The 25813-nt window shown below is 37.7% G+C and overlaps 1 protein-coding gene across 1 annotated transcript in view; it reads left to right on the top strand.

Annotated features, from left to right (window-relative positions):
- Nucleotides 1–25813, top strand: part of ERC1 (ELKS/RAB6-interacting/CAST family member 1) — a 267410-nt gene that overhangs the window by 57010 nt on the left and 184587 nt on the right. Inside the window, exons 4-8 of the mRNA XM_026052172.1 lie at nt 7693–7767; nt 9883–10038; nt 11891–11974; nt 14114–14281; nt 21875–22042. Of these exons, the coding sequence (XP_025907957.1) occupies nt 7693–7767; nt 9883–10038; nt 11891–11974; nt 14114–14281; nt 21875–22042 (651 nt within the window). The remainder of the gene's footprint in view (nt 1–7692; nt 7768–9882; nt 10039–11890; nt 11975–14113; nt 14282–21874; nt 22043–25813) is intronic.

Here is a 25813-nt window from a genome sequence, read left to right as displayed (position 1 = left end):
TATAAATAAATTTAAAGTTTTATTTATTGTAGTAATTAAATTAAATATTTATTAAAACAAAAATTATTTCAATATACATGTTACTTAAATTTCAAATAGATGGCTTTTAAAATTCTTTTTATTTGCACAGTGCAAAATTTCTAGCTATTAGTCCATTTTATCACCTTACACTTCCGATTTTTTAAACCATTTGGAACAATTTAGAAGTATAGAAGCCCGGGTAAGGATTTTGTGTTTAAAATATTTCTATTTTAACGCCTTTTGACATTGATTTATGTTAGCGGACTTGTTTGTCCATTTATATGACTCTTAATTTAAAAATTACAGTTTAAGATAAACTCGCATTGGAGATATTGATGTTATCCTATGCTTTTCTTTAGTGCAGATGGATAATTTTAAGTGTGAAACTTTGCAGTAGAAGAAAGTATAAAAGCAGAATTGATAATGCTGTTAACAATTTGTAAGCTCTTTTAGGAAACAAATAGAAAATATATGCTTTTGCTTCTTAAGAGAAGCAAGGAAGGATGAAGAACTAATAGAATGTGAAAAAAAGAAAGTTCTAAATGTGTAAGATTTTAATTGTTTTTTTTTCTTTTGCTTAAACTCACATTTTATATTTTCCTATTTTAACACAGCTAAAAGTTACTTAAAACCAATAGGATATTTTGAATTGGTCTCACTTGTCTTTAACTTCTGTCTTTAATCAAGCACTGAATTTGGGAGCATTTAGCTGTTTCTTGCTGATTGGAAAACGAAGATGTGTTTTAATTTTCACTTCAGATGAGGTCTTTGTAAAGAATTTACATGTGTCCCCAAGTCTGAGTTCCTCCTTGAATTTAGAAATTGTAGGCTGAATATATTTGTAGAATCCCAAAACATAGGAGACAGGTTGCTTTATTTAGGTTGTAATTGAGCTTCAAAGCAACTGACACCCTCGCTATCGATTTGTGTGAAATTTTCAGTAAGTCTTTCAAAGTTATGCTCTTTATTAATACAATGATTTATTTTCCATGGAATTATGTTGATTGTGTTCACAATTGCAGAAAATGAGACAAATGTAAAATATAGAAGTAGTTTCTGAAGGGAATACTAGTATTAGTTCCAAACTTATGTAACTGTGATTTTGGTTGCAAAGTTTTAATAATGGAACGAGTTATACAAGACTCTTTCTTTTAACATCAGTTTTACCTTATGCAGTCTGAATTTTTCATTGCACACCATATTCTTTTTGTCAAGTTTCCTAGGAAGAAATTCTCTTATGAAACAGTGCCTGTTTTGAATACCTCATTCTTGATGTGATCCATACTGTTTGATTGTGTAGGGCTAGCAGGAAATGGCAGGAATATCTTCTTTGCTTTTGGAAAGGGCTTCTGTTGTGGTGCTACTGCAGTGAAAGCTGCTGGACTTTCAGCAGACAGCCTGCTCCCCTTGAAGTGTCATTGCTGTCGGCCTTCCATTTCTTCCAAAGCGTTGCAAAATCAGAGGCAGGAGAATTGCTGACAGACTAAAAATGAGCAGTACAGTCAGATTATTAAGGAAGAAAAGTTCTGGTTAAAGTTGCTGCTTTGTTGTTGTGCACATATGTATAACTTACTGTGTTTTTTACTCATCGCGCTGCTACTGCGCAGTGGTGAGGATTCCTTCCATGCTAAGCTATAATCTCTCGTTTTCAATTATTTTAGCATTTCTTGGTTAGAAAAAAAAAGAACACAATTAGAATTTGCTATTCTTCGGTTATTTTGTGGTGCTGTAAAATCACCTTATCGTAGGTGTAGGTTATTTTCGATGTTCTTTGTACGTTTGATCAGCTGTTCTATGTAATTGTGCTGAATAGAAAATTATGCTGTTTATGTTAGTGGGGGGGAAAAGGACTACTTTATAGACCTGCCTGGCATATATAACCTAATACTTTACATCTTGTTTGCATCTTGAGGTAGACATTTTTTAGAAGGAAAATAGCTGTTCTTAATTAAAAATTGGCAGCGATGAAGTTCAAACCCCAGTGCTGAATAAGCTTGTGAGAATTTTTAAAACTCCATTTTTTYCAATTTCCAGTTATTGAATTTTAATATATCTTGTCTTGATGGATGGAACAGCTTGTTAAGAATTTTTGTTGCTTGTGAAAGAACTTTGAAATTATGATCAAGATCCACAAAAATTTGTTTTGTTCTGTTTTTCTAAAGACAAGATTGTCTTCTTGGATTCAAGTTCTGGACTCCTTTCTATATAGCAAAATCTTTCTCGAGATAAAACAGAGTCAGGTTCCAATAACKATAGCATTACGACCAAGCAGTAGTAAGATGTCTCTCCAACTAGAGAATCTCTTTTTTATGCCAAATAGTTGTAGAATTGTAGAACTTACACAATCTTGTAATAATGTGGTAGTAAAAATAAAACTTGGACAGGAAATTTGATGATAGAGCATTCATCAGCCTTACAGGCAATGTGGTGACAATATCAGGTGGTTAGAAGTTTCCACTAGAAATATAGTGTATTTCTTTAACAGTAATAATAGTGCTGAAAAGCATAGATATTGCGGATAATTTAGGAACAAGTAAATTATTTTTCGTTTTGATTTGCATGCTGTTCTCATTTTTAAAATAAAGGGTTCACAGAATAGTGTAAATATATTGTTTTTGATGTGTTGCTTCTAAAAGGACCCCTCTCTTGTTAAAATAATTCGGATTGTGCTCAAAAATATTGTGTGACAGCACCAGTTGTATGTTACTATATTATCTACACAAAAATAGAGCAAAGAGAGAATGTTTTATTACTTTATCAAAATAGAGAACTGCCAAAGAACGAAGGATCGAGTATGTGTTTTTCAGATCCCAATTTCTGAGTATAGCCTGAATATGCTTGCATTATTGTGCAGGGCACTGCTCTGAATAGGAAAATACTCATTTTCCGACAGCTTTGTGGGGCTTGTCCGCAACAGGCTCCGAGTACCTCAGAGATGTATTTTATTAATATCTCTCCATTCTGCCCGCGGAAGAGGAGTTTGTGACCTACATTTTGCAGATAAAGAAGGATGTCCCTGCACGGTGTCCCTGCAGCAGCCACACTTGGAGGAGGCGCCGTGAGGCCGGGGCCCTGTTTTTAGGCACTTCAGAGCTCTGGGCATGCTGCCAAAGCCGAGTCCTTGCTCCGCGCTCCAGAGGTGGGAGGTGTTGTTTTGCAGCAGGTTACAGCTCGTCCAAATCACAGCAGAATTTCTTGCGGTGACAGAAGTAGGGCACTCCTTGTGCCGAAGTGCAAAGCAGCGCTCCAGACAGTGGAGATGCCGGCATTTCTAATGGAAAAGCTTGGAGGAGTTTTCTATTTGGAAAACGCTGCGCAGAGAAAAAGCGGAGATTGTTGTGTCAGCATCCCTTAGTGACATGCTGTTCTTATACTTTGTATTTACCCTATTGCATTTCCATAGTGGTAATTGGTTTTATGTTCTCAGGTCAGAGACTGTCTTTGGAGAATTGAAAATTTGTTAGTTGCCCTACTAAAAGAATAACACATCGTTCAAAATAGGCTTTTGGCGTGTTTTCTTTTGACCTTTTTATCTTTTGTTTTCTTAGTTTCTAGAAGTTCACTGGAAATTGTTTTAATTTCTTTGTGGTTATCAAGTTGTTCCATTTTCTCCTACAAAAACAGTCCTTGTGTCGCTGTACAAGTGATGTGACAGGAACAGCTGGGAACATTAACTTTCTATGTTTAGTGGAAGTTCACATGATTCAAAATAGGGTGCTTTTTCAGGCTTAGATCTTCCCTAAAGATCCAAAAAGTGAAGAAATATCTGCAACTTACTCCCTTTTTCCAAGGGAAGATACGTCTTGAAGTTAGAAAACCACAGCAAAAGCAGCAGCTTTTTAATGGTAATCTTGGAGAGATTAAAACCCTGTTTTTCTGCACCCCCATTAAATTTTTCATTTTCAAATGGACTTCTGAAAATGAAATATGACAGTTCCTTGCAAGATGAGAATGGAGCATCTTTGACTCCATACTGCCTCGCTCCATATGGCCTCATTTAGTCACCAGAAGGACGCTGTGTGTCCTGCCCTCTTGCTGCTGGCAGTTTTACACATTGCCAAACCATGTGAAGATACCAGAGCCTTTCTGTGAATAAATGATGGAAACAGAGAACGGGTTCAGAATGTGCCGGCACCGGCGCAGGGGCTGTCTTTGACAGCAGGAATTGCGCTGGTTGAGGAGCTTGATCTGGAGGTCTGGTACCAGTCTGGCTCTCATGCCTTCCATGTGGCTGCCTGTGAGGAGCCAGGGAATCATGAGCTGCAAGCAGATGAAAATACTATAAATTAACACAAAGTAGTGCAAGAACAGGCAGTGAAGTTAAGGATGCTGTTGGTACAGGCATTACATTAAAATGGTGACTTGAATGAAGATGTGCATCAGAAGAAAATTTTTTCTATACTCTAATACCAAGCAAACTGCCTTAAAAACGCTGCAGTAGTGGTAAGGTAGAAAGTCCTTTTATATGCTGCTCCTGAAGAGGACTGGCAACCACAGTATCTTAAAATTATGGTGCAATTTTTGCATCAACAAGTTGGAGGAAGTTGTCAAGTGGAAACAATATTCTGGAGCTACCGTGAGAAAGGCAGTTGGTGAGATCCCTCTTTACAGCAAAAAACCAAGAATGTTGAATAAGTCTCCTGTTTTCTTGGGACAGCTACTGGTGAGAGTATTGAGAGGTGTAGGGAGTATGATGGCAAGCAGAAGGAAAGAGGCTGTAACCCCATAGCAGAAGCCAGACATGGAAGTGGGAGCGTCTTGGAGACAAACAGTGCAACACAGAGAGGCGGTGGTGGTGCTGCARTTCAGCCGGTGCTTGGGAGGAAGAGTGGAGAGGAATCACATGGCTCTTTTTGGGGGGCATGTAGGTTACCAGGTAGAACAGATCCTGAGCCAAGAGAGAGAAGTCTTTGGCTAGGCTGTTTGTCTTTGAGAAAACCCATGATGTAAATTCAGGTACAGATAAGTAGAATAATAACAGTATTGTTCCACTCTGATATGTCTTGTGTCGGTGATATATGACCAGAGACTCTCAAGCTGTGTACAGAGTATGAGAAACAAGTGACTTCTTTAAATACATTATGCCRCTTTAAATACATCGGCAACAAAAGGAAGACTACGGAAAATCAGGTAGGGAAGATTCAGGAAGACTGAATCGGGTAGGGGCTCTGGTGACGAAGGATTTCAAGAAGGTGGAGATATTGAGTGCCTTCTTTGCCTCRGCAGTCTTTACTGCTGAGACTCAGGAATCAGACCAAGAATAAGACCAGCCCTCAGAAATCCAAGACCTTGGAGATCAGGGAGAAAGTCTGGAWAAAGGAAGACTTTCCTTTGTGGAGGAGGATCATGTTAGAGATCATATAGATGAACTTGATATTCACAAGTCCACGGGCCCTGATGGGAAGTGCAAGTGCTGAGGAAACCAGTGGATGTCATTACTTAGCCACTTCCAATAATCTTTAAAAGGCCATGGAGACCAGGAGAGGTTCCTAAGGACTGAAAGAAAGCAAGTATTACTTTAGTCTTCAAAAAGGGTGAGAAGGAGGACCCAGGGAACTACAGACCAATCCGCCTCACCTTGATCCTTGGAAAGGTGATGGAGAAGCTCATCCTGGACACCATCTCTAAACATGTGAAGAATAAGAAAAGCGATCAGGAATCACTTTTCAAGATCCCTTCACAAAAAGGAACAATCACAGTTAACCAACCTGATAGCCTTTGAGGGGGTGGGTGGCTGGGTGGATGAAGGAAAAGTAGTGGATGTTGTTTACCTTGACTTCAATAAGGTTTTTTTCCCATAACATCCTCATAAGTAAGCTCAGGAAGTGTGGATTAGATGAATGGACAGTGTGATGAATTGAAGTGAGAACTGTCTGAAAGGTAGAGCKTAAGAGTGTTGTGGTCAGTAGCACAGAGTCTAGTTGGAGACCTCTAGCTAGTAGTGTACACCAGAGGTCAGTACCTGGTCCAGTATTTTTCAACTTGTCCATCAGTGACCTGAATGAAGGGACAGAGGCCCTCTCAGCATGACTGCAGATAATATAAAACTGGGAGGTGTGGTTGATACCCCAGAGGGTTGTGCTGCCATCCAGAGGGACCTCAAGAGAAGGGAGCGATGCACAGAGAGGAACGTTATGAAGTTCAAGAAAGGGAAATACAGGGTCCTGCACCTAGGGAGGAATAACCCAGTGCACGAGGACAGCCTGGAGACTGGCCTGCTGGAGAGGAGTTCTTAGAGAAAACCTGGGAGTCCAGATGACCACAAGCAARTTGACCACGAGCCATCATTGTGCCCTTGTGACCAGGAAGGCCAATGGTGTCCTGGCGTGCATTAGGAAGAGCACTGCCAGCAGGTCTTGGAATGAATCCTCTCCCTCTAATCAGCCCCAGTAAAGCTGTACCTGGAGTCCTATGCCCAGTTCCGGGCCCTCCAATCCAAGAGGAACATGGAGCTACTGGACCAAGTTTAGTGGAGGASAACTAAGATGATGWAGAGACTAGAGCATTTCTCACACGAGGAGGGGCTGAGAGAACTGGGCCACTTCAGCCTGGAGAAGAGGAGGCTGAGAGGGGATTCTAACTGTGTATAAATACCTGAAAGGAGGGTGAAAAGAGGATGTGGCATACAAATCTACTTTTCTCATTCAAGTAATTCATTGTATGGAATACATTATTTTTATGACTATCATATATAATTGTTACCTTTCTGCACTGTCTCTGTGAAAATACAAGTTTTAGGGAATGACTTTTTGGGTTTGTCTTTTAAAAGCATGGGATGAAGGAGCAGATGTGAGTTCACGCATGCTTTTATTTGGAATTTGATATTGCCACTCATATTCTGTGGGTACCGAAGGACTTCCATCTATTTAATATTAACATTTTAACAGCAATAACATGTTTGTGTGCCTAAGTATGATTAAGGCAAACAGGAAAAAYGGGGAATGTCTCCTGTAATTCCAGTCACTGGCTTAAGCTTTATATGGTAGGACAACCTGTTTCAGCTCTCTGCCATTTTTATTCCTTGGAGAGCCCTTTGAAACATGCCAGCTTTGTGAAGTCACATCAACGGCAATATCACATGGGCATCTGAATTCTCCCYTTCACACACACTGAGCTTCTAGAGCAATGCACTATCCAGTCATGTACTTTCGGTTACCTTCTAGCCCCTCCGGGCAGGGATTTTCATCATATGTAACTAAGTATTGCTATGCTGGCATAAAAATGTGAACAGGAGAATTATCAACTCAGCTTAACCCTTTGACTCATTAAAAAAGAAACCACAGCACTTTTATTAGACCTGTAGTCAAGTAAATGGAAGTATATCTATCTTCTRTGAGAGGCTAACAAAATTTGGATTAGTTTATCAGGCAGCAAGTAGGATTTTTAGTAGGTTTGACTGCCAGTTCAGCAGTTTGTTGTGAGTAACTAGGTGGTCAAAGATCCTTTTTTTGCCCTATGCCTTAATAATTGAGGTGGTGATTCTGTTGAATGAAATTTAGATTCTACTTTTAAGATTTGAGAACTCTTAAAGCAAAATATGAGTCGGTAACATCAGAAGATGGCATTGACATGTGCCTTGTAGTAGACAAGGGAGCAGTTATTTCATTTGTAGTTGATAAGTGGGACAAGATGCCATTGGRCTTACTCTTGCCTTATTTTCTGCCCGTACAGGAGGTGCATCGTCGATTTGAAAATGCTCCTGACACGGCCAAGACAAAAGCTCTGCAAACTGTTATTGAGATGAAGGTAAATGATTCCGTATGGCTAACAGGATCATGCTCTTTGGAATATGTTTTTTCATAAGAAAGCTGATTATATCAAATACCATACTTGTGCAAGTATCTAAAAAATAGATCCTTTCAAGATATTTATTAATCAATGAAGATTCAAGATTTTTTCATTATACTATAGTACTCTGCCTTTTATCTGCCTGCAGCAGCATATGCTTATTTCTTTCCAACCAAGACTCTATTGTATTAAGAGGATGGGAATTATGGAAAAGTAGGGTTTTATAATGATATGGATTATTTTTGTTTTGTAGTATCAATGTTTGAAATGTCTGCRCTCCGTGTATCAACAAAGCTTGGAGGTTGCAACCTCCAAACCCACTTAGAGAATGAGTGATAAAGGCAGAGATGCCTATATGCCACCTTAAATCTAGCTTCTCTGGWTGGATGTATTTAATTGAATTCTTAAACCATTAGCTCAGATATTTAATGGAACAATGGCCATTTGCCAAGAGGTAAATCACAAGTGGAGTGTGTGGTTTACACAGCTAAATGTAATCATATTTCATATTGTATGGTCTATAAAATAGATCCAACAGGCATGGCTTGGAGAAATACATTTTGAAAAATTGGAAACTATTCTCTTGCATTTCATTTCCTCTCTCCATCTTTCTCCATCTGCATCTTTCTCTTTTATTTCCTTCTTTTTTTCCCCCCACTTCCAACTGTTTCTTTCCATTCCATCTTAATGTTTTCCATAGCCCTTCCCCTTCTCTCTAGCCTGGATCTTTTATTAGTCTTTTTCATGGTCCACAGCAGTTAAAGATAATTGATGGTCTGGTAGCAATAAGCGGTTCGTGCTATCAAAAAAAGCTGTCCGTGCCAGGTATTTCTGGGAAACAATGTGAGTACTGAAATAAAGTGCTGTTGTAAATTACAACATGGCACGTCACATTACTACTTTTATAATTTCTCATTGCAGAAGACTCCTTTACCAGTTTTATTGTAAGCATCAGGAATTAGTCATGGGATCAGATTAGATCTTCATAATGGCACTTTCAAACAATCTTATCTCATGAATGAAGACCTACGTATGAAAGTATTTCATGCTTTTATTCAGTTGTACTTTGCTTATCAGGCAAAAATAAAYCTTGATGAATGATTGGTTTGTGTAAGAATGGAGGATAGTTTCAAATACTACCAGTATTTCAGGAAAGAGGAAAACTTTTGGAGAAAACAGTAAAGCCTTCTTTAAGAGGTTGTTTCATAAGTTCATGTGCATATTTACTAGTACACATATACATATGGTGAATGAAATAGTTCATGCTTCTTCTAACACGGGGGAAGCAGTAAACCAACTAAACTGGAAACTTCTGTTCATTCTGTAGGACTGTGAGGAAGATGTTAGACAGACTTTCTTATTGTTCCACATGTAAATTTTTTAGCTATGGAAATAATCCAAAGTTATGGAACTAACTTTAAAGTTATGGAATTATGGAATTTAAAGTTATGGAAAAACTAACTAAAATTATGGAATAACTTTAAATAGTCTATGTATGAACTAGGATAGTAGAGTATTCTCTGCTGGATTATTCACTCGAAATTGCTGCATGTCTTCCTTGCTTATGGTGCTTTTAATGTTCTCCATTTGTGACCTCATTCCAGTTACTAATAGCTGAAACCCGTTTTTTTTGACGTTCTTGCAGCCACAGTCTACTGCATATCAGTTAGAATTAGCTTTCTCTAATTTGAGATTGGATGAGTTCTGATTTTAAAGGCTTTTTTTTGGTATTCTGTTATATATTGTTTATGTGCAGTTTCCCTGCCCCTACCCATGTTTTCTTTCAATGCCAAACTTTTACTTTCCTTAAAAGGGAYTGGACTAGATGATTTCCAGAAGTCCTTTCCAACCTGCACCATTTTGTGTTTCTCTGAAAGGTATAAAAAAAAAGTCAAAAATAAGTACTTGAACACTTAGACAGCTAAGTATAGTGAAGTGCAGACCATTTTCTGTAGGAACTTCAAGGTAAATTTCAAGGGTCTCCAAAAAACTCTTTTCATCTTATACCTGTCATGGTATATTAACAAGGCATTTGACTGTATATCTCTGTTTGTCTCTTCTGAACCTCTTTAGGATTCAAAAATTTCTTCCATGGAGCGTGGCCTCCGGGATTTGGAAGAGGAGATTCAAATGTTGAAGTCAAACGGAGCTCTGAGCACAGAAGAACGTGAGGAGGAAATGAAGCAAATGGAGGTGTATCGTAGTCATTCCAAATTCATGAAAAATAAGGTATTGAGAAAACAGAAACAGTAGTAAAATAAACTGAAGATTGGTGAATAGATGTGACAATTTTCATATCCATTTAAGGAAAGTAGTTAGAATCTGGGTTCCTGTGCAAATGCTAGGAAACTGCAAGAGAGTATTTGTTTAATTTTATAATATTTAAGAGWTTTTAAACTCAAATTTTAGAATGGTGTAATGGTACTTCAGTAAGGYCAGTGGGACAAATTCTGCTTTCATTTTCTCACCCTCAATTTTTTTTCCAAAAGGATTTTGTGTTTATCTTCAGACCATTGAGAACCCATTATGCTTTTCAGTTTTATTTTGTCTACAATAATTTCAAATGTAGTCTATGGAAAAAGAAGAGTATTTCTTTTTTATGATCTGTTGAATGAATTGCACTATAAGTAAGATTCTTTRAATTATGTAAAGGAGGAAAAGAGCACGAACCATCTTGGAATGGCTTTTCGTTACACCTTCTCTACTATAAGTAGCATCAGAATATGATGTATTCATATTCTACAACAGTAGACACCACCCCACTTAGACAGTTGGAAATATATGTGCCTCAGGACAGATATAGCCCTGAGACATGCTGGTCCTCAGGCATAAAGAAGGACATAGATTACTGCAGTGCTTTAGACATGTCAATTCATTCTTTGTTTCTTTTGAAGAAATATTCTTAGACATTATTTTTTTCTAGTGTGAATACAGGCTACCATGTGCAGTAAATAAAACTATATTGTGCAGAGACTTTATTTTCGTGGTTAGCTTTTGCATTCTCCTTAAAAGCAGCACATGAATTTTTGGACCAGAGGTTGACAGTATCTCTGCTGGGTCCTAAAGAGCTCTGACCATTGCATTTGTTGCAATGTTGTTTAAACAAGTTGGTAACACTTGTTTAAAAAAAAATGATGAGTTTTTTTTTTGTAGAAATACAGCTATTACTTTCTCTAAATTAAAAACAAGTAATAAGAGTGTTTCTTCTACTTTTCTTATTCCAATCAAGTGATTCACCTCAGGATAAGGACGTTGGTTCTTTTATGCTTTTTTTCCTTTATTCCACCAAATTGCTTCTACAAACTGAAGACTATCACCTTCTAAATTAGGAATGAAACATTTGCTTCCTTCTGTCCTTCCGTCCGTCCTTCCTTCCATCCTTCCTTCCTTCTGTCCTCCCTCCGTCTCTCTCTCTCCTCCTCCCCTTTCTCTCTCTCTTTCTCTTTCCCTCCTTCCCCTCTCTCCCTTCCCTCTTTCCCTTCTTCCTCCCCCACTTCTCCTCCTCCTGCTCTCTCTCTCTCTCTATGGTACTGTTAGGTCTGTTCAACTGTTTGCTTGATTTCTGGATCTGTTTCATGACCTGGGTCTACTCGTGTCTTTTCCTRCAGAAAATTTGCTCCTTTTGGATAGCATTTTGCTCATGAACCATAACCAGCTCCAATCTTCATGTCTTGCTACCTTGCCTTGTTTTGTAATGCACAGAATTTTCTTTTTCAATAACATATATTTCTCTTAAACTGAAAAAATCATTACCTCTCTTTTGCTGTTGTTTCCTCATTGATTCCACTTGCAAATATTTTGGTTGGGTAAAGTGTTCAACATTTGACATATATAAACACAAGTATAACTGTTTATAAAAATCTACTTTTGTTTCATAATCAAATTCCTGTCTGGCAGCTTATAGCAAATTAGAGAGACATTAAACTTTTGCGAAGACTTCACGAAGAATGGAGAAGCAAATGAGTGAGCAGTGTTGATCCTTCTGTTCAGTTCTTTGTCACTTTTAGTCACTTGAGTCGAAACACACCATCTAGAAGATGACAAATGTTAAACATTTAAAAGAATAACAATGTCGTGACAGGTAGAACAACTGAAGGAAGAGCTAAGTGCCAAAGAGGCTCAAGGGGAGGACCTGAAAAAAAGAGTGGCTGGTCTCCAGGTCGAGGTCTCTGCCGTAAGATTTATCTTTTGTGTGCAGTGGCCACTCACGGGGGCTTGCTAGCTCTCTGGCTTTGGGGGCAGCTTATACTTTTCTTCCCTTACCTACTTCATAGCTTTATATAACAGTAGAACTAACAGCCTGCTCTGTAGCTGCCTTTTGTTCACACCATTTAGGTGTCTGTAACATCACTCTTCAGAATGCACACTGTTAATTACTTTTAACAGTATTATCCGTTTTAGCTTTAATTTATTCTTTGCTATTGAAGCAGATTTTCAGAAGTATTCAGCACCCATTTTGGAGCTTGGTTTTCAGAGATTTGCCCTCCCTAGAAGAAAAATAGTCTAATAACTGTTCAAAAGCATGTGATGAGTCCTGTTAATGCTTTTTCACGCACAAAGCCAGGAGTGCTGGACACTCGCAAAAACTGTCAGGATAATTTTAGCAGCGAGAATTTAGGGTCTTCCTTTGCTGTGAAAGTTTTGCTGAGTGTCTGGAGGGCCTCATGGAGTAGAGAGTCATGAGCACCTAATGCTACCTTAAATTCTTTTGCAAATTGAAATGGTGTACGCTGCATGCATCCCAAGAGTTTAGCACATCAGCTGGGTGAGCTTACAGCTCAGAAACAAGGATTTTYGGAGAGCACAACCTTACAGAGCAGCTTCGCAGTTTTGATGTAGTAGAATATGGTTGTATTCAGATGCAAACATTTCCGATCAAGAATATTTAGGGTAAATATCTCTTCTTTTGCAAAGAGTGTTTCTCTTTCCAAAGAAAGTCCAAACTGTTTTAGTGAAGTTCTGCCATAATTCATACTACCTACTAATTCTGTGTGTCATGTATGATTTTTAGGAAGATTTTTTGTTTAGGGACTGCAGAAAACATAACTACTGTTAAATAGTTTACATCTCCCCATTCTGCTGTGACTAGCAGTACAGTGCAACTGTTTTTATTGGTCAGTGTGTGATTGGAGAAATAATGCTGTCATCTGTATTTTTGTATCTTTTTAAAAGGATGGTGAAACCTTAAAATGGATGAAAAAAACTTTTCTTTTTTAAGAGAAAAATGTCCTCCACCCTCCTCTCCCCTTCTTCCTTATCTCCTCATTTACACCATTTCACACTGGAACACGGGAGTCCTTGCTGACRTTTTTGATGCTATTTTAATACTCTTGGATAAAGAGTTTTCTTTCTTTAACMGTCTATTATTGAAACAGTGTTGTCAAGTTAGGAGCACACTTGCCTAAGTCTATGGAAAGTCTAGACTTTCCAGTGCTCTTTATTAAAACCATATATTTTTCTTCAAGTTTGCATCAAAGTTGTTCTGGATAATGGTTGCATTTAGGAGGCGATGTGATCTCATCTCAATACTTTTCTTTTAAAATTTCTTTCTAGTAGCCTACTACAATGACAATCTAACCTAGATTTATTGAGATAAATTGGAATTTCCATATTGTTTTAAATTAAAATTTAAATCTAGAACATTGCTCTCAACAATGTGCAATTCCAAAAACTGTTCTCGTGCTGATTTGATGTATATTCGAATCTACTTTAAGAAAGTTTATTAAATTGAAGGGTATTTCTTAGAAAATGCTAACCAAATGCTGATTTCATAAATGGGAAAAATAAATGTGGCTTTTGATTATAYCCAAAAACATGAAATTTTACTGATAAATGGAAAGATGGGAGAGAAAAACTCACTGGATTGACATTTAAAAGCAAACATCGTTCTTTTAAGAGAAAATCTGTAGGTATCTCATCTTTTCTGGTACTTTAAGGTGATGCATTCTCATTACTGTTCTAATTTCTACCTGCTACCCCTACTAAGTAACTATTTTTGGCAGTCATTTGAAAGACGTCTAAGAAAAGACTGACTCTCTTAAAAATAAAGAGTCTCTCTTACAAAATTAATGCTATGGYTTCCCCCTTTTTTCTGATACCATTTGCTCATGACATTTTTTTTCTAACCTTTTGTTCAAAATAACTGAAGGCTTTAAAACGCTGTGGGCTGAGTTGAGGGTGTCATACCTTTCGTTGGTAGTTATGTAAAGTTTTATTTTTTGCTGTAGCAAAAGTATTAAGTGACAATTTCTTTTTTTTTTTTTTTCTGTGTTTTCTTTTTCCTTTCCTTTCCTTTCTTGTTCAGATTGGTCAGGTGAAACAGGAGCTGTCACGCAAAGATACGGAGTTACTTGCCTTGCAGACCAAGCTGGAGACCCTCACAAACCAGTTCTCAGACAGCAAGCAGCACATTGAAGTTCTCAAAGAGTCTCTTACAGCGAAAGAGCAGAGAGCTGCCATCCTGCAGACTGAGGTGAGATGAGAACTTCTCTACTTGTTACTTCTCCATAGAGGAAGGGACAAAAAGAGTTATTCCTTTTCTTCCTTCTTCTATGAGGATGATCAGGGGCCTGGAACACCTGCCCCGTGAGGAAAGGCTGAGAGAGCTGGGCCTGTTCAGCCTGGAGAAGAGAAGGCTGAGGGGGTACCTGACCAGTGTGTATAAATACCTCAGGGGAGGCAGTGAGGAGGAGGGGGCGGCCTCTTTTCAGTGGTGACCAGCGATAGGACTAGAGGAAACGGCCACAAACTGAAGCACCAAAAGTTCCACAATTTTTTTGGAACTTAAGGAAAACATAAGGAACTTAAGGGAAAAACTCTTAACAGTGAGGGTGCCAGAGCCCTGGCACAGGCTGCCCAGGGAGGCTGTGGAGTCTCCTTCTCTGGAGGTCTTCAAAACTTGCCTGAATGCCACCCTTTGCCCCATGCTCTGGGTATCCCTGCTGGAGCAGTGGGGTTTGGACTAGATGATCTGTAGAGGTCCCTTCCAACCTCAACCATTCTGTGATTCTTGATTAGATTTTACAATTTAGGATTTTCCTGTCTGAGAAATCTGCGGTACACTGTAATCTGTCTCATAGTGGTTTAGTACTGCTTGTTCTGCACACATTGCTGCACATTGTGTCTTTGATTATATGTTTTGGTTTCTCTAGGCTACGAGYGATAGAAAAAAAAGAAAAGGGTATGTGTGCATGCATCTCCCTATGGGGGACTGCACACTTACCCTGCATGCAGTCTAAAGTGCAGTCACTTCCAGTAATCTGGAGCCTGCAACGTTGCTCAGGAGGCTTATTTTCCATGACCTCATAGCTAAAAGAGAGCAAAGAGAGAAAGAGTGATCGAACTGCGTACAGCTCACTGTGGCTTCATTGCTGCTGTCCACATGTACAGGAGCTCTTGCACGTAGACATGTACTTACACCTGAAATATGCGTTTTTATGTTTTATGGTGCGTATTCCAGGTCAAAGAAAATATATTTTCAGAAACGTGAGATTTGAAAACAATTTTTTAATGAATTCCCGTATCCCGTAAGATGCCATTGTAGTTATGAGTGTCAAATGGTTAATAACTAAAGCATAAAAATTGTTTCTGGAAATTTTCGAGCAACAAATACAAAGTGTATATTGACAGCATTTCAATTCACTGGTGGCAGATTGTAGTGCTTGGAAAAGTCCAAAAGATGGCAGTCTTGCATCAAAAAAAATCTTTGAGACGTTGCAGCTAAAGCCATTAAAAGTCACAAGAGCTAGGAAATAGGTATGCAAGAGAATTGGGGGGTAATGTTTATAGAAAGATAATGCAGTATGGTAAAATTTATTGAATGCTTTATCCTAGTGTAGATTTTCTTAAGCTGCATTCAGTGAATATATGGGTGCAATTTCTTGGCATGTAGAGATAAAAGTCATATAATAAATATCTGTGGCTGTTCTAAGATAGCTTTTGTGATAATTCTCTGATTTATGTAGAAGCTGAAATTGCAGAATCTGTTTCTAGTTTTGCAGCATCTGCAATCTAGTGGTGTAGCAGTGATAGGCAAAGGCTCTAAGTGAAGCAAGTCTTACAGGAAGAGATAGTATCTACACTAGACTTAGCATTGACAGGGCAAGAAGAGCAGACAGGGTCCACAAGTTCATCTCCAGGACTGAAATTAAGGCAGCAGTTTTAAAGTTTAAGTTGAAAGTAGTTGTTCTGTATTTAAATTTGATTGTATTATTAGACAATTTTAGGTGGAATATTAATTGGAGGTTACTAAACAGAGAGAAGGTAGAAGATGAAAAGGTACCAAGGTCCATAGCTTTTCTGGAGCAATAAGTGTGCATGCAGAAGCATATTTCTTTTTATTTTTATTTTCCTATAACTGAATTTAAAAATGCAATCAAATGAAAAACTTACCTTCTTCATTACCTATTGGACAGAAAGAGAATTGTTTAATTTTATGGACCAATTGTAATTTTGATTGAACTCAAMATTTAATCTAGATTATTTATCTTTCCCTTTTTTATATTTATAATTTTCTTTTTATTTTGATAATTGGATYATTTAGTCGAGACAAGGTTAGTTTTATTTGGTTGGAATAACTGGAAATGTCTTGGTTTACAGTCAGAAGCATTAAATTTGTTCATTCGTTTTTAATAGTGGAGATTGTACCCTAGAGTTTTACCTGTTTGTTTAAAAAAATATATTGACTAGAGATTAGTGTTCACTAAACTGAATTTAGAACTAAAAATAGGTAATTTTAGGAACTAAAATCTAGAYAATTAAACATTTTTTAAAAGACAAATTGCAATTTTTGATAGATTGTAATAATTGAAAATAATGTAGATAAATTATTTGACCACACAGTATTGTAGCAGACTTACTAAGCTAGAGACATTCCACTTGCTTTTTAAAATAGAATGCTTTTCGGCCCATGAATTACAGTCTTTGTTGCAGCTTACTTCATTAGCAAGTTTGAATGCTTTTYATAAATTACAGGAAAATTTATGCCTTGCCATAGCCTTGACGTATATTGTCATAACTTCAACTGTTATGATGTTAATTTATTCATTGAAGAATGTGAAACTTAAAATATTTAGAAACAAGGTGTTGTTATATAATTTTGATAGAGTAGTTATTAGGTGAATTTTGATTTTATTTTAGTTAGAGATTTTTTATTGTAGTGAATTATTCAGTTCTAGTTTCTTCATTATAGTATTATTAAGTAATCTTTGAGAATGTCTGTTTTCCTCTGATTTCTTCCGAATCAGATTCTCAAAATAGCACTAGGATGCAATACTAAACCAAAACTGACTCCTTCTCTGAATCAAGAGAGCTTTTTATCCAAGAGTTTTTTTACAAAGAGCAGTGTAGAAGCATGAGATTTTGTCTGGCCCCTCTTCTTAACAACACTGGTCAGTGTTAAAACGTGTTTTACTAAACATAATAAATACCCCATGTTTACACAAACATTTAGAGGGACAAGAGTGTACCTTCATAAGCCTTTGCCTTTTAGTTTTCTGTTAAAGAAAACTGAGGTTAAGTGGGAAGAATACAGTGGTCCAGTGTCTTAAAAATTAGATTTCACACCTGCCATAGTGGAGCTACAAAGAGCAGTGTGCTGTTTGTGGGKTATTTACCTTAAGGGCTATTTTGGTGGAGAAGATATGCTGGTTAACTCTTCAGTCTGTGAAAGAAGCTTTAAAAACAGTTCTGCAAATTAGCAATCTCTTTGCAAATAAAACGAGAACACAAACCAATATTTATTTTGGAGTTGAGATTCCATCCATACAAAGTTTGTAGTATGCCCCGGTGAGCCCTTTAGCCTGGATCCGTGCGGGCAAGTACGTGGCTTCAAAGGGAGGGTAGTTCAATCAGCAAGAACATTGCCCTTTAATTTTGTATAGCGCCCAAGGAGGCATGAATCTGTAATCAGCCTATTCCATATGGTACATTCAGATTTATATTCAGCAGAGAAATAAATCCGGTCGTCAGAAGGTTGCTCTGAACGTCTTATTAGAATGTGAAATTTCTTTCCTTATGAAAGGGCCTGCAGTGGCAGCTTGAAACTACAGTTGCTTTTCCCAATATGAGAGACAGCTAGAGAGTGCCTCGTGTTTACTGAGGAGCGTGTGAAGGAGACCTGGGGGTCTGCTGCTCTTGGTAGCGTGAGCTACTGCTGCTGCAAAGAGCGAGCGCCAAGCTGAGGAGCAAGGCCTGCGCGAAGCCCAGCGTGGGCCTCTCCTCTATGGCACGGGCCTGCGGGCGTAGGAGCTGCCCGGGTAAGTAAGGGCTGTATGTTCACAGAAACAGCACTCCRAGTTCTTCCACAGAGCGTAATGGGCATTGTTACGACTTGTGGGGAACTGCAAAGTGTCAACTCCAGTGCGATTTGTAAGGGAAGTCAAGGCTGAAAACAAAGAATTCTGTATTCACAATTAATCGGTAATAGTTTTAAAAACACATAGTTTTTAAATCTTAATTACTAACTGTGCTACCAGGGAGACTGCTTAGCCCATTTCTACATTATAACTTGTTTGAAATATAGCAATAGATCGCYACAAACCTGTCCTTTTAAAATGGAGTTTCTCATTTCATGAAGTTGGATGTTTTATCTAGCACCATGTAAAGCAGGATGTAAAAGCAACACTTCACATCACATACAAAATACAGTTTTACTGTTTCTTTGCTGCATTYCTCATCTCTGAATTCTGAGTGCTGGCATAGAAAAAAATACAAAATAAAAAGAAAATACAAAATTACTTCAAGGTCTACTTTAAGAAGTAGGTAAGCACCTCTTAGAAATTATGGCAATCTCTGCCCATGTATTTTAGAAGTGGTATTTTATCTGCTTCTTCTGCTATCAATAGCATAGTCATACCAATAGAAAACTTTGAATTTTGCCATTAGAGAGACACCAGGAGACTTGGTCGTAATTCACTGCACTTCAGGTTTTTACTGAATGGTCTATGGCTTTGCTYACTGATCTAAATCAGGAAGAGAGTAGATACTAAATGTGTATCACAGACATCTCCCTAAACCTGTGTGTGGGAATCACCACTGTCTTAATGATACTACAGAACACTACTATACAGTTAGAGATGTTGCAAAAAAATGATTTWAAAATATGTTTTGAAGGTCCAATAAGTGAAGAATTATTGGTTCAATCTCCTTAGTAAATTCTGAAAATGGAACATAAACTTCTATTTCACTGTGGATATTTGAAAATTTCAGTGATTTCCTTAAGATATAAATTGATAAGAGCTCTAAAGTTACAATTTTGATCTAATTGCAAAATCGCAGAGAAAAAAAAAATTAAAGTAATTTAAATTTTGTCATTGTCTTTTCTGACAATTGATGGAGATGCTCATGTCCTATACCTAATTTCCAATCAAAATGCTATATGTTAATGCACAATACCTATTGGGAACAGAGATGCAGAGTATTAATTACTCTGCATTATTACTGCTACCGGAAAATTTGATGAGGAAAGATCATTGGTTCCTAACTCACTCTTTCCTACAGAGTTCTTTCTCCAGAGTAAAGAGATATGGAGCTTTAGGTATGCTACCCACCTCAAAGGAGGGCTCTTGTGTTCCTGCTATGTCTTTGTCTAGGAAGGCTGTTGTGTTGAGGGTGACAACTGAAGTGCTCATTTCCCTAAAGCTCTGTGGCARTTTGGATGGCACATGCTGGCTGAGCTAGTAAGCACTTTGTTAAATGAAAAGCTAGCAGTTGCCTGAGCTGCACTTCAATATTTTACTTGCCATGTATAATTAAAGGCAGGGCAGACTATTCCTGTGCAAGCAGTTAGGTTAAGTGTGGGTTAAGACAACACCATCCAGGACGCAGAAGTCGGGGAAGGGGTGTCAGTGACTGTTTGCCTGGTCATTTCCATGCACAGTGAAAATCTTAAGCTGACTTTGTTGAAGTTGGCGTCATCTGACTGCCAGAGCCCTCGATTCTTGTCACTGTGGGTGGATGCCATACATAAACTGAGCTGACATGAGTAAACAAGTGGAGTGCTCTGCCAGGAATAGTGTTAAGGTGATGACTGTGTGTCCTGCCAGCCTTTGAAAATATTCTCGAAAGTGTTTCTTGTGGTTTCCTAGGCAGGGACCTCAYGCAAATAAAACCAGGAATGCAATTTACCCCAAACCATAGGCTAATTAGAGTTCAAAGAGAATAATCAATCAGAAAATGGCAGGCTTTCTGTGGATACATTTTTGTTTGCAGATGTTGAATGTTCCTTTAATGCTTTGCTCAAGGCATCTGGAGTGTCTCAAATATTTTGCAGCACAACTGCTGAGGGTATGTGGATTTTCTTGTGAGGGAGATTTTCAGTTTCCCGTCAAGAATGCATAAAAGTGACTCTTAGCTTCTGTACTAGATGTATCCAGAGGAGGACATACCTGATCAATCAACACTTCTGGGTGTTCTTAAATAGAAGACCAAGTCTGATCCACCTGTTAAACTTATCATTGTAAGAACTATCAATCCTATAAATCATATATGGATAATACCTGCTACTCACATATCAGTGCACAATATGTTCCATGCCCCACTCGCTGGGTGAGAGGTTAGGAATGTGATTTTAATAATGTATGTGTAAGTGAGAAGGCTGCAGATGTAGAGGTGGCAGCAGGGCTGCCGTGCTGATTGGAAGAGCAGGGCTGCTCTTTTCCCCACTGGCAAGGGCTTAGTGCTCCGTGTAAAAGGAATCAGGCTAAACAGCTTCTGTAGGAGTTATATACTGTAAATGTTGAGCCTTAGAGGCAACTCTTCCATTAGCCAATTAAAGTGAAGTTAGAATGACACATTAAAATTAAATGCAATCCAAAATACAGTAAACGTGCTGCCCTGTCTGTCTTTAAAGTCATTCTCTAGTTGGATTTGTCCAAGACTTCTTTTTGCTTTGTGCCTCTGCTGTGTGTCTCTGAGCTGTTCAGAAGGACCAAGAAATCCGAAGATGGCCCTATTTACTCACTGTGACTGATGTCCTGTAATGGCTTCAGCTAATAGGGACCAAACCTGATACTGTCAAAAAAGATTAGCAGCTGAGCTGGCAGATCTGGGTTCTGCTTGAATGCCAAGTGGATAGGGGTCAGTGGGTTTCTTTTGGTGTCTTGAGCAGGTTGGGAGTGTTGCATTTCGTATTCCACAATGGTCTTTGGGATTAGTCTGTGGTGACCCTTTTCCTCTCATCAAATTTATATGCAGATAGCTGTGATTCCTTCTCCCGTTTTGTGTCTTGTGAGCACTATGTTTCATTGCTGCAAGAAAAAATTGTAGAAGGAAAAGCAGAAGCTTCTCAACATKCAAGTTTGAAGTTGGGGGATGCCACAGTATTCCCAGAGCGTGTTTCTACATTTCCCAATGCCATGGGAGCTCCAAGTACCTTTATGAGTCCAAATTGTACCCACTGTATTCTGTCGTGTGCCATTTGTTCCACTTTACCAGCATCCTGCAGAAAACGAATTGTTTTTAAAACTATTTTGTTGCTATTTAAGACAAAATAATCTGAGCCATTGTAAGGCAGTCCTCTTTCTGTGCATTGGTCTGCAGCAGCCACAGGGACCATTGCTGTCATTACTCGCAGCCTGAGCTGCAAGTCCAATTCAGATTAAAAGACAAAATATAAAATGACTGTTTGATACTAATAGTTAGTATTTAAATCTATAAATATTAGTAGTGCTTCCAATAATGGAACCCTTTATGTGAGAACCTTTGTGGCTTAAGAGAAGTGTTTAGGAGAAATGCCTTCTAGTAGCTTTTACTCTCAGGAAATAATAATCCAAACTTGAATCTTGGAAGACTGAGCTGTTACAAGTATGGAGTCAAATGTTCCTAGAAGAAGCATTAGCCGTGTGTAATTTGGGAATAAAACTTGATTATTTTAATTGTTGAGCCTTCTGTCATTTATAATAACTGTTTTGTCACAAGTTGATGTATGGTGAGTCTTAAAGGAAGGAACATTACTTATCAGCATCTGCTTGCAGTTTGACTACACTTTGTTTTACAGGTGCAGTTTCTTTTCTAAGGTCTCTCCTTCCTTGCTAAGGAAGCTCTTGTTTTGCCTGTCTAAATCCAGGTGGATGCATTACGATTACGTCTGGAGGAGAAAGAGACTATGCTAAATAAGAAGACAAAGCAGATTCAGGAGATGGCAGAGGAGAAAGGGACTCAAGCAGGAGAGATCCATGACCTCAAGGACATGTTAGATGTGAAGGAACGGAAAGTTAATGTTCTTCAGAAGAAGGTAAGATTGCAGGTGTCGAAATAGAATAATACCATACATGTCTGAGACTGCCTCTTTCCAAGAATTTACGTTTTAAAGGTTATTGATTCAGTCTGTTCATGTAATTGGGAAGACTGTGAATGATACACTTTGGTTTTGTCAAAGCTTTGAAGAAAAGAAAGCAGAAGAATCAAAGCAAATGCTGCTTTCAGTGCTTGCATGTGCTTTACCTGCTTCCACTTCACTATTAACAATGACTGACCTATTTGTTGGGCTGCAGATGTGGTAGAAAATCAATCCTTTCACACCCATCAACATAGCAAAGCCACATGGATTTGAGGCATAGGACACTGTGACACTGAGTGGCTGTGTCCTTGGTATGTGAATAAATGAATGAGGGATTATGTCAATATAAGTCATTAGGATGATTCGTCTGTAACTTACCAAGCAAAGTACGGGAAGAAGTTTGTATACGACTTTCATTAGAGATGCTGTTTTATCATATTTAATATTTCTTGGGAGGAAATCGAATAGGATAATTGGGCTTCAGATCATCCTGCATATCTTTCTGCATAAGGAAGTGTATACCTTGTCAGAGAAATAAGGGAGGTTTCCCAAAGGACAGTGAATCCTCGGGCAGACCAGTCATTATGGATGATTGTTGTCACGTTCCACATAGTAATCCGCAGACAACTGCTRTGGTAAAAAGAGAGAAGTGCATTTATTGCAATAAGTTCTAGTTTGAAGATTTTATTTTTAATCTTTATTTTTGAAAGCGCTGCTTTTGGAACTCGTGTTCAAGATACTTTACTTGTGATTATTTTTTTTTTAGACACTTAAACAACTTCATAGAATTCTTGTAATTTTAATCACTCATAATTCTGATTAATTTCCCATGCCTGCTCAGTGACTTTCCTTCTAGTATGTATTAATCAATCAGGAGGGTTTAGGGCAGGTTGAATTTCATTTCAGCAATCCTCATATTGGAGAGGAAGATGACATGGAAATAAGCCATATTTCTAGAATTTTGGAACCCTAGTATTCCTAGTATTTGTAGTCTCATTTTTGGACTATTCATCTTTTCAGGAGYATTCATAGGTCTGTAATTTTTGTGGAGCTGGTTCTCTGTGCTTTCTCTTTGTGTTCAAAATGGGTCAAATTTTGACCCATTTAAAATATAGTTTCAATACTGAGGTGCCATCTGAATACTTAACAAGGGAGTAGCAACTCTGACATCCATGCAAACATTGAATGTCAATGAGTTTGTTTTATTTTCATTTACTCTTAAATTATATTTTCACATGTTCTYTCATTTGGTCTACTTAATGCTTTAAATGCTTTTTCAGTGATTAATTTATGCTGAAGGTTCTGGTTTTGCTCCCTTCAGTAATTGTTTTCCTCATACCACTGCAAGCTGCATTATCACGGTTTCATCTTGGTCTCTTCAAGTGCCCAGCTTATTTTTTGAGGTTTATTTGCTGCTGCCTTTAAGGAAAAATACCTGGTCGCTTTAGGTCACAAAGTAAAGGCCTAGGCTTGATGTCTTGTTCTCCTAGGTTGCTCAACAGAGGACACCACGACTACAGTAAACTGTAAGTTGAGTAGTTGTGAGCTCAGAAGCTGCTTCTGAGCTTCTTAAACACTGAAAACAAGAAACCTGCCTATGGAAAAATACCCTTCTTCCTGCCAGTAGCTACAACCACATGCAATGATTTAGGTTGGCTTTTGACTTGAAATTGTTGCAAGCGTTCCTTTAGCATGAACAGTAAAATAGTAAAGTTTTTAAATCAAAATATGTTCTGTTCAGCTTCTACAATTAGCAAAAAGAAAATAGCTTTGCACAGAATCTAGCTGACAGTGTATAGGATGGTGTGTGATATGATATGGAATTTATTTTCTTTTTATATAGGCTAAGGTGAATGTGCACAACTTCAGTCTTTCAAAGTTTTAAGGTTGTTATCTTTACCTTAGCTTTTTATTGTTTGCTCAGACCTGGAATCTGAGACTGAGGTGGGAGTTTTCTATAGATTGAGATTTGCATTTTCTTCTTWAATTTTTCTCGTCATTTCTTTTTTTCAACAGAAAAAAATGAAACCTGGGAAAATGTATGGGGGGGACAGGTCTGGTTTTCTTTATGTATTCTTGAAATCATGAGAACTTGTATTAAATCTTTTTCATGTGCTAGAGGAAACTGTGAGATTTTCTCCCATTTCATCATGGCTGTCCTTTGAAAGCTCAGATCGCTGCTTCTGCCCTCTGTCTGGAGCTTGAGGAGCTAATAGTTCATCTCATATGAATGTTTTTTTCTTAAAACTTCATTTTTTAAGACGTGATAGATTTATTTTTTCTTTTTACATTCCTTATTATATTGAGTTTATGTACTTATTAAAGCACACGGCCTGTTTTCTGATTTATCCAGTGCTGTCTTTCAGAGTTTCCAGTGGCAGATCCGAATTTTGTTTCATATAAAACTGACATGCTTTTGCTTCCATGCACAATAGTCCTTTTATTCCCTTCTCTGATTAAAAACTGGTATTTTCAGGCAGATCAGTTTTTAATCTGTATATTCTTATTGAAGGTCTGGATGAGTCTGGTACACTTAAAAGTATCGGCAGAAGCCATAAGTAGTACTATATTTTACTGGCTTAGTTATCCACTATTAAGTCTTATTTAGGAAGTTTAAATGCATGCAATGAAAAACAAAGAATGAGTTATGGCACAAAAAGGAGCTTTTGCTTTGTGTGTGCAGAGAGGTTTTTTTGTATAGATATTTGGTAATATTAGCAGTATATAAAACTACTGCTTGTAATTATGAAGAGGAATGGACACATGTGCTGACAAGAATTTAACTGAATTAAGTTTCAAATTAGTGGATACCATTCAGTCATTTTTTATTCCATGTTTTTCTTGCAGCATATGTTCTAATTTTTGCAGTGCAATTCTTACAATTTGTAACAAAACTAAAATAACGAAGAGGTTCAAGTGGAAATAATTTATTAAAAAGTGATTAATTTGCATAGCTCCTCCATTTAGAAAAAAAGTTATTTTAAAATTTAGAAAGTCCACCTCTTCTAAGAAYAGAGTCATAGCTAAGCCATATACAGCTACGTGGGCATTTGGACTAGTCAAAAAATCCTTTTTTCGTAATTTTTCTTCAGTGAATGTTTCTGAGGAGTAGTCACTTGTTCTGATCACACTGACAAGCAAATGGTTCATATGGTGCCCCAAACTGTGCTGTACTAAATCTATGCAATTCTGTTATTGAAGCAAAAATGATTTGAAATGTGCTCTTTCCTGGGCTAGTGAGTCTCTGAGTTGTTAACAYGGCTTAACTGCATAGTTTGTTTTTGTGCCATTAATAACAGTGCTATAGTAATAAATAAAGGTTATGAACTAGAAAATAGGCTTTTTGATCCCTCTGAAATCCAGAAGGGGAAAGTAAAGAATATTTGCTGACTGATGAGGGATCTAATACGGGAAGCCCGTAGAAGATTATGAGTAGCAAAGATTAGAAACATTAAAATGACAATTGACATCACTGCCAATAAGGAGTAAGCACTAAAATACTGGTAGGTTCCTGAAAAAAACATGTGCATTCACATTTAAATTCTGGAACCTTTCCAGTGTTAAGTTTTTACAGTTACGAGGCTTGATAGCACCTATATGGGAGACAATAGAAATGGAGCAAATGCAGGAAATCCACAGACTGCAGAATCTTTATTGTCTTCATGTCTGAAATTTCATTCAAAAATTAGTTTACAGAATTTGGGTTTTCTTTTTTTTTTTTTTTTT

Source organism: Nothoprocta perdicaria, unplaced genomic scaffold, assembly GCF_003342845.1.
Source record: "Nothoprocta perdicaria isolate Ctin4 unplaced genomic scaffold, notPer1 scaffold_84, whole genome shotgun sequence".
Taxonomy (NCBI): domain Eukaryota; kingdom Metazoa; phylum Chordata; class Aves; order Tinamiformes; family Tinamidae; genus Nothoprocta; species Nothoprocta perdicaria.
This window is presented reverse-complemented; position numbering and strand designations above follow the sequence as displayed.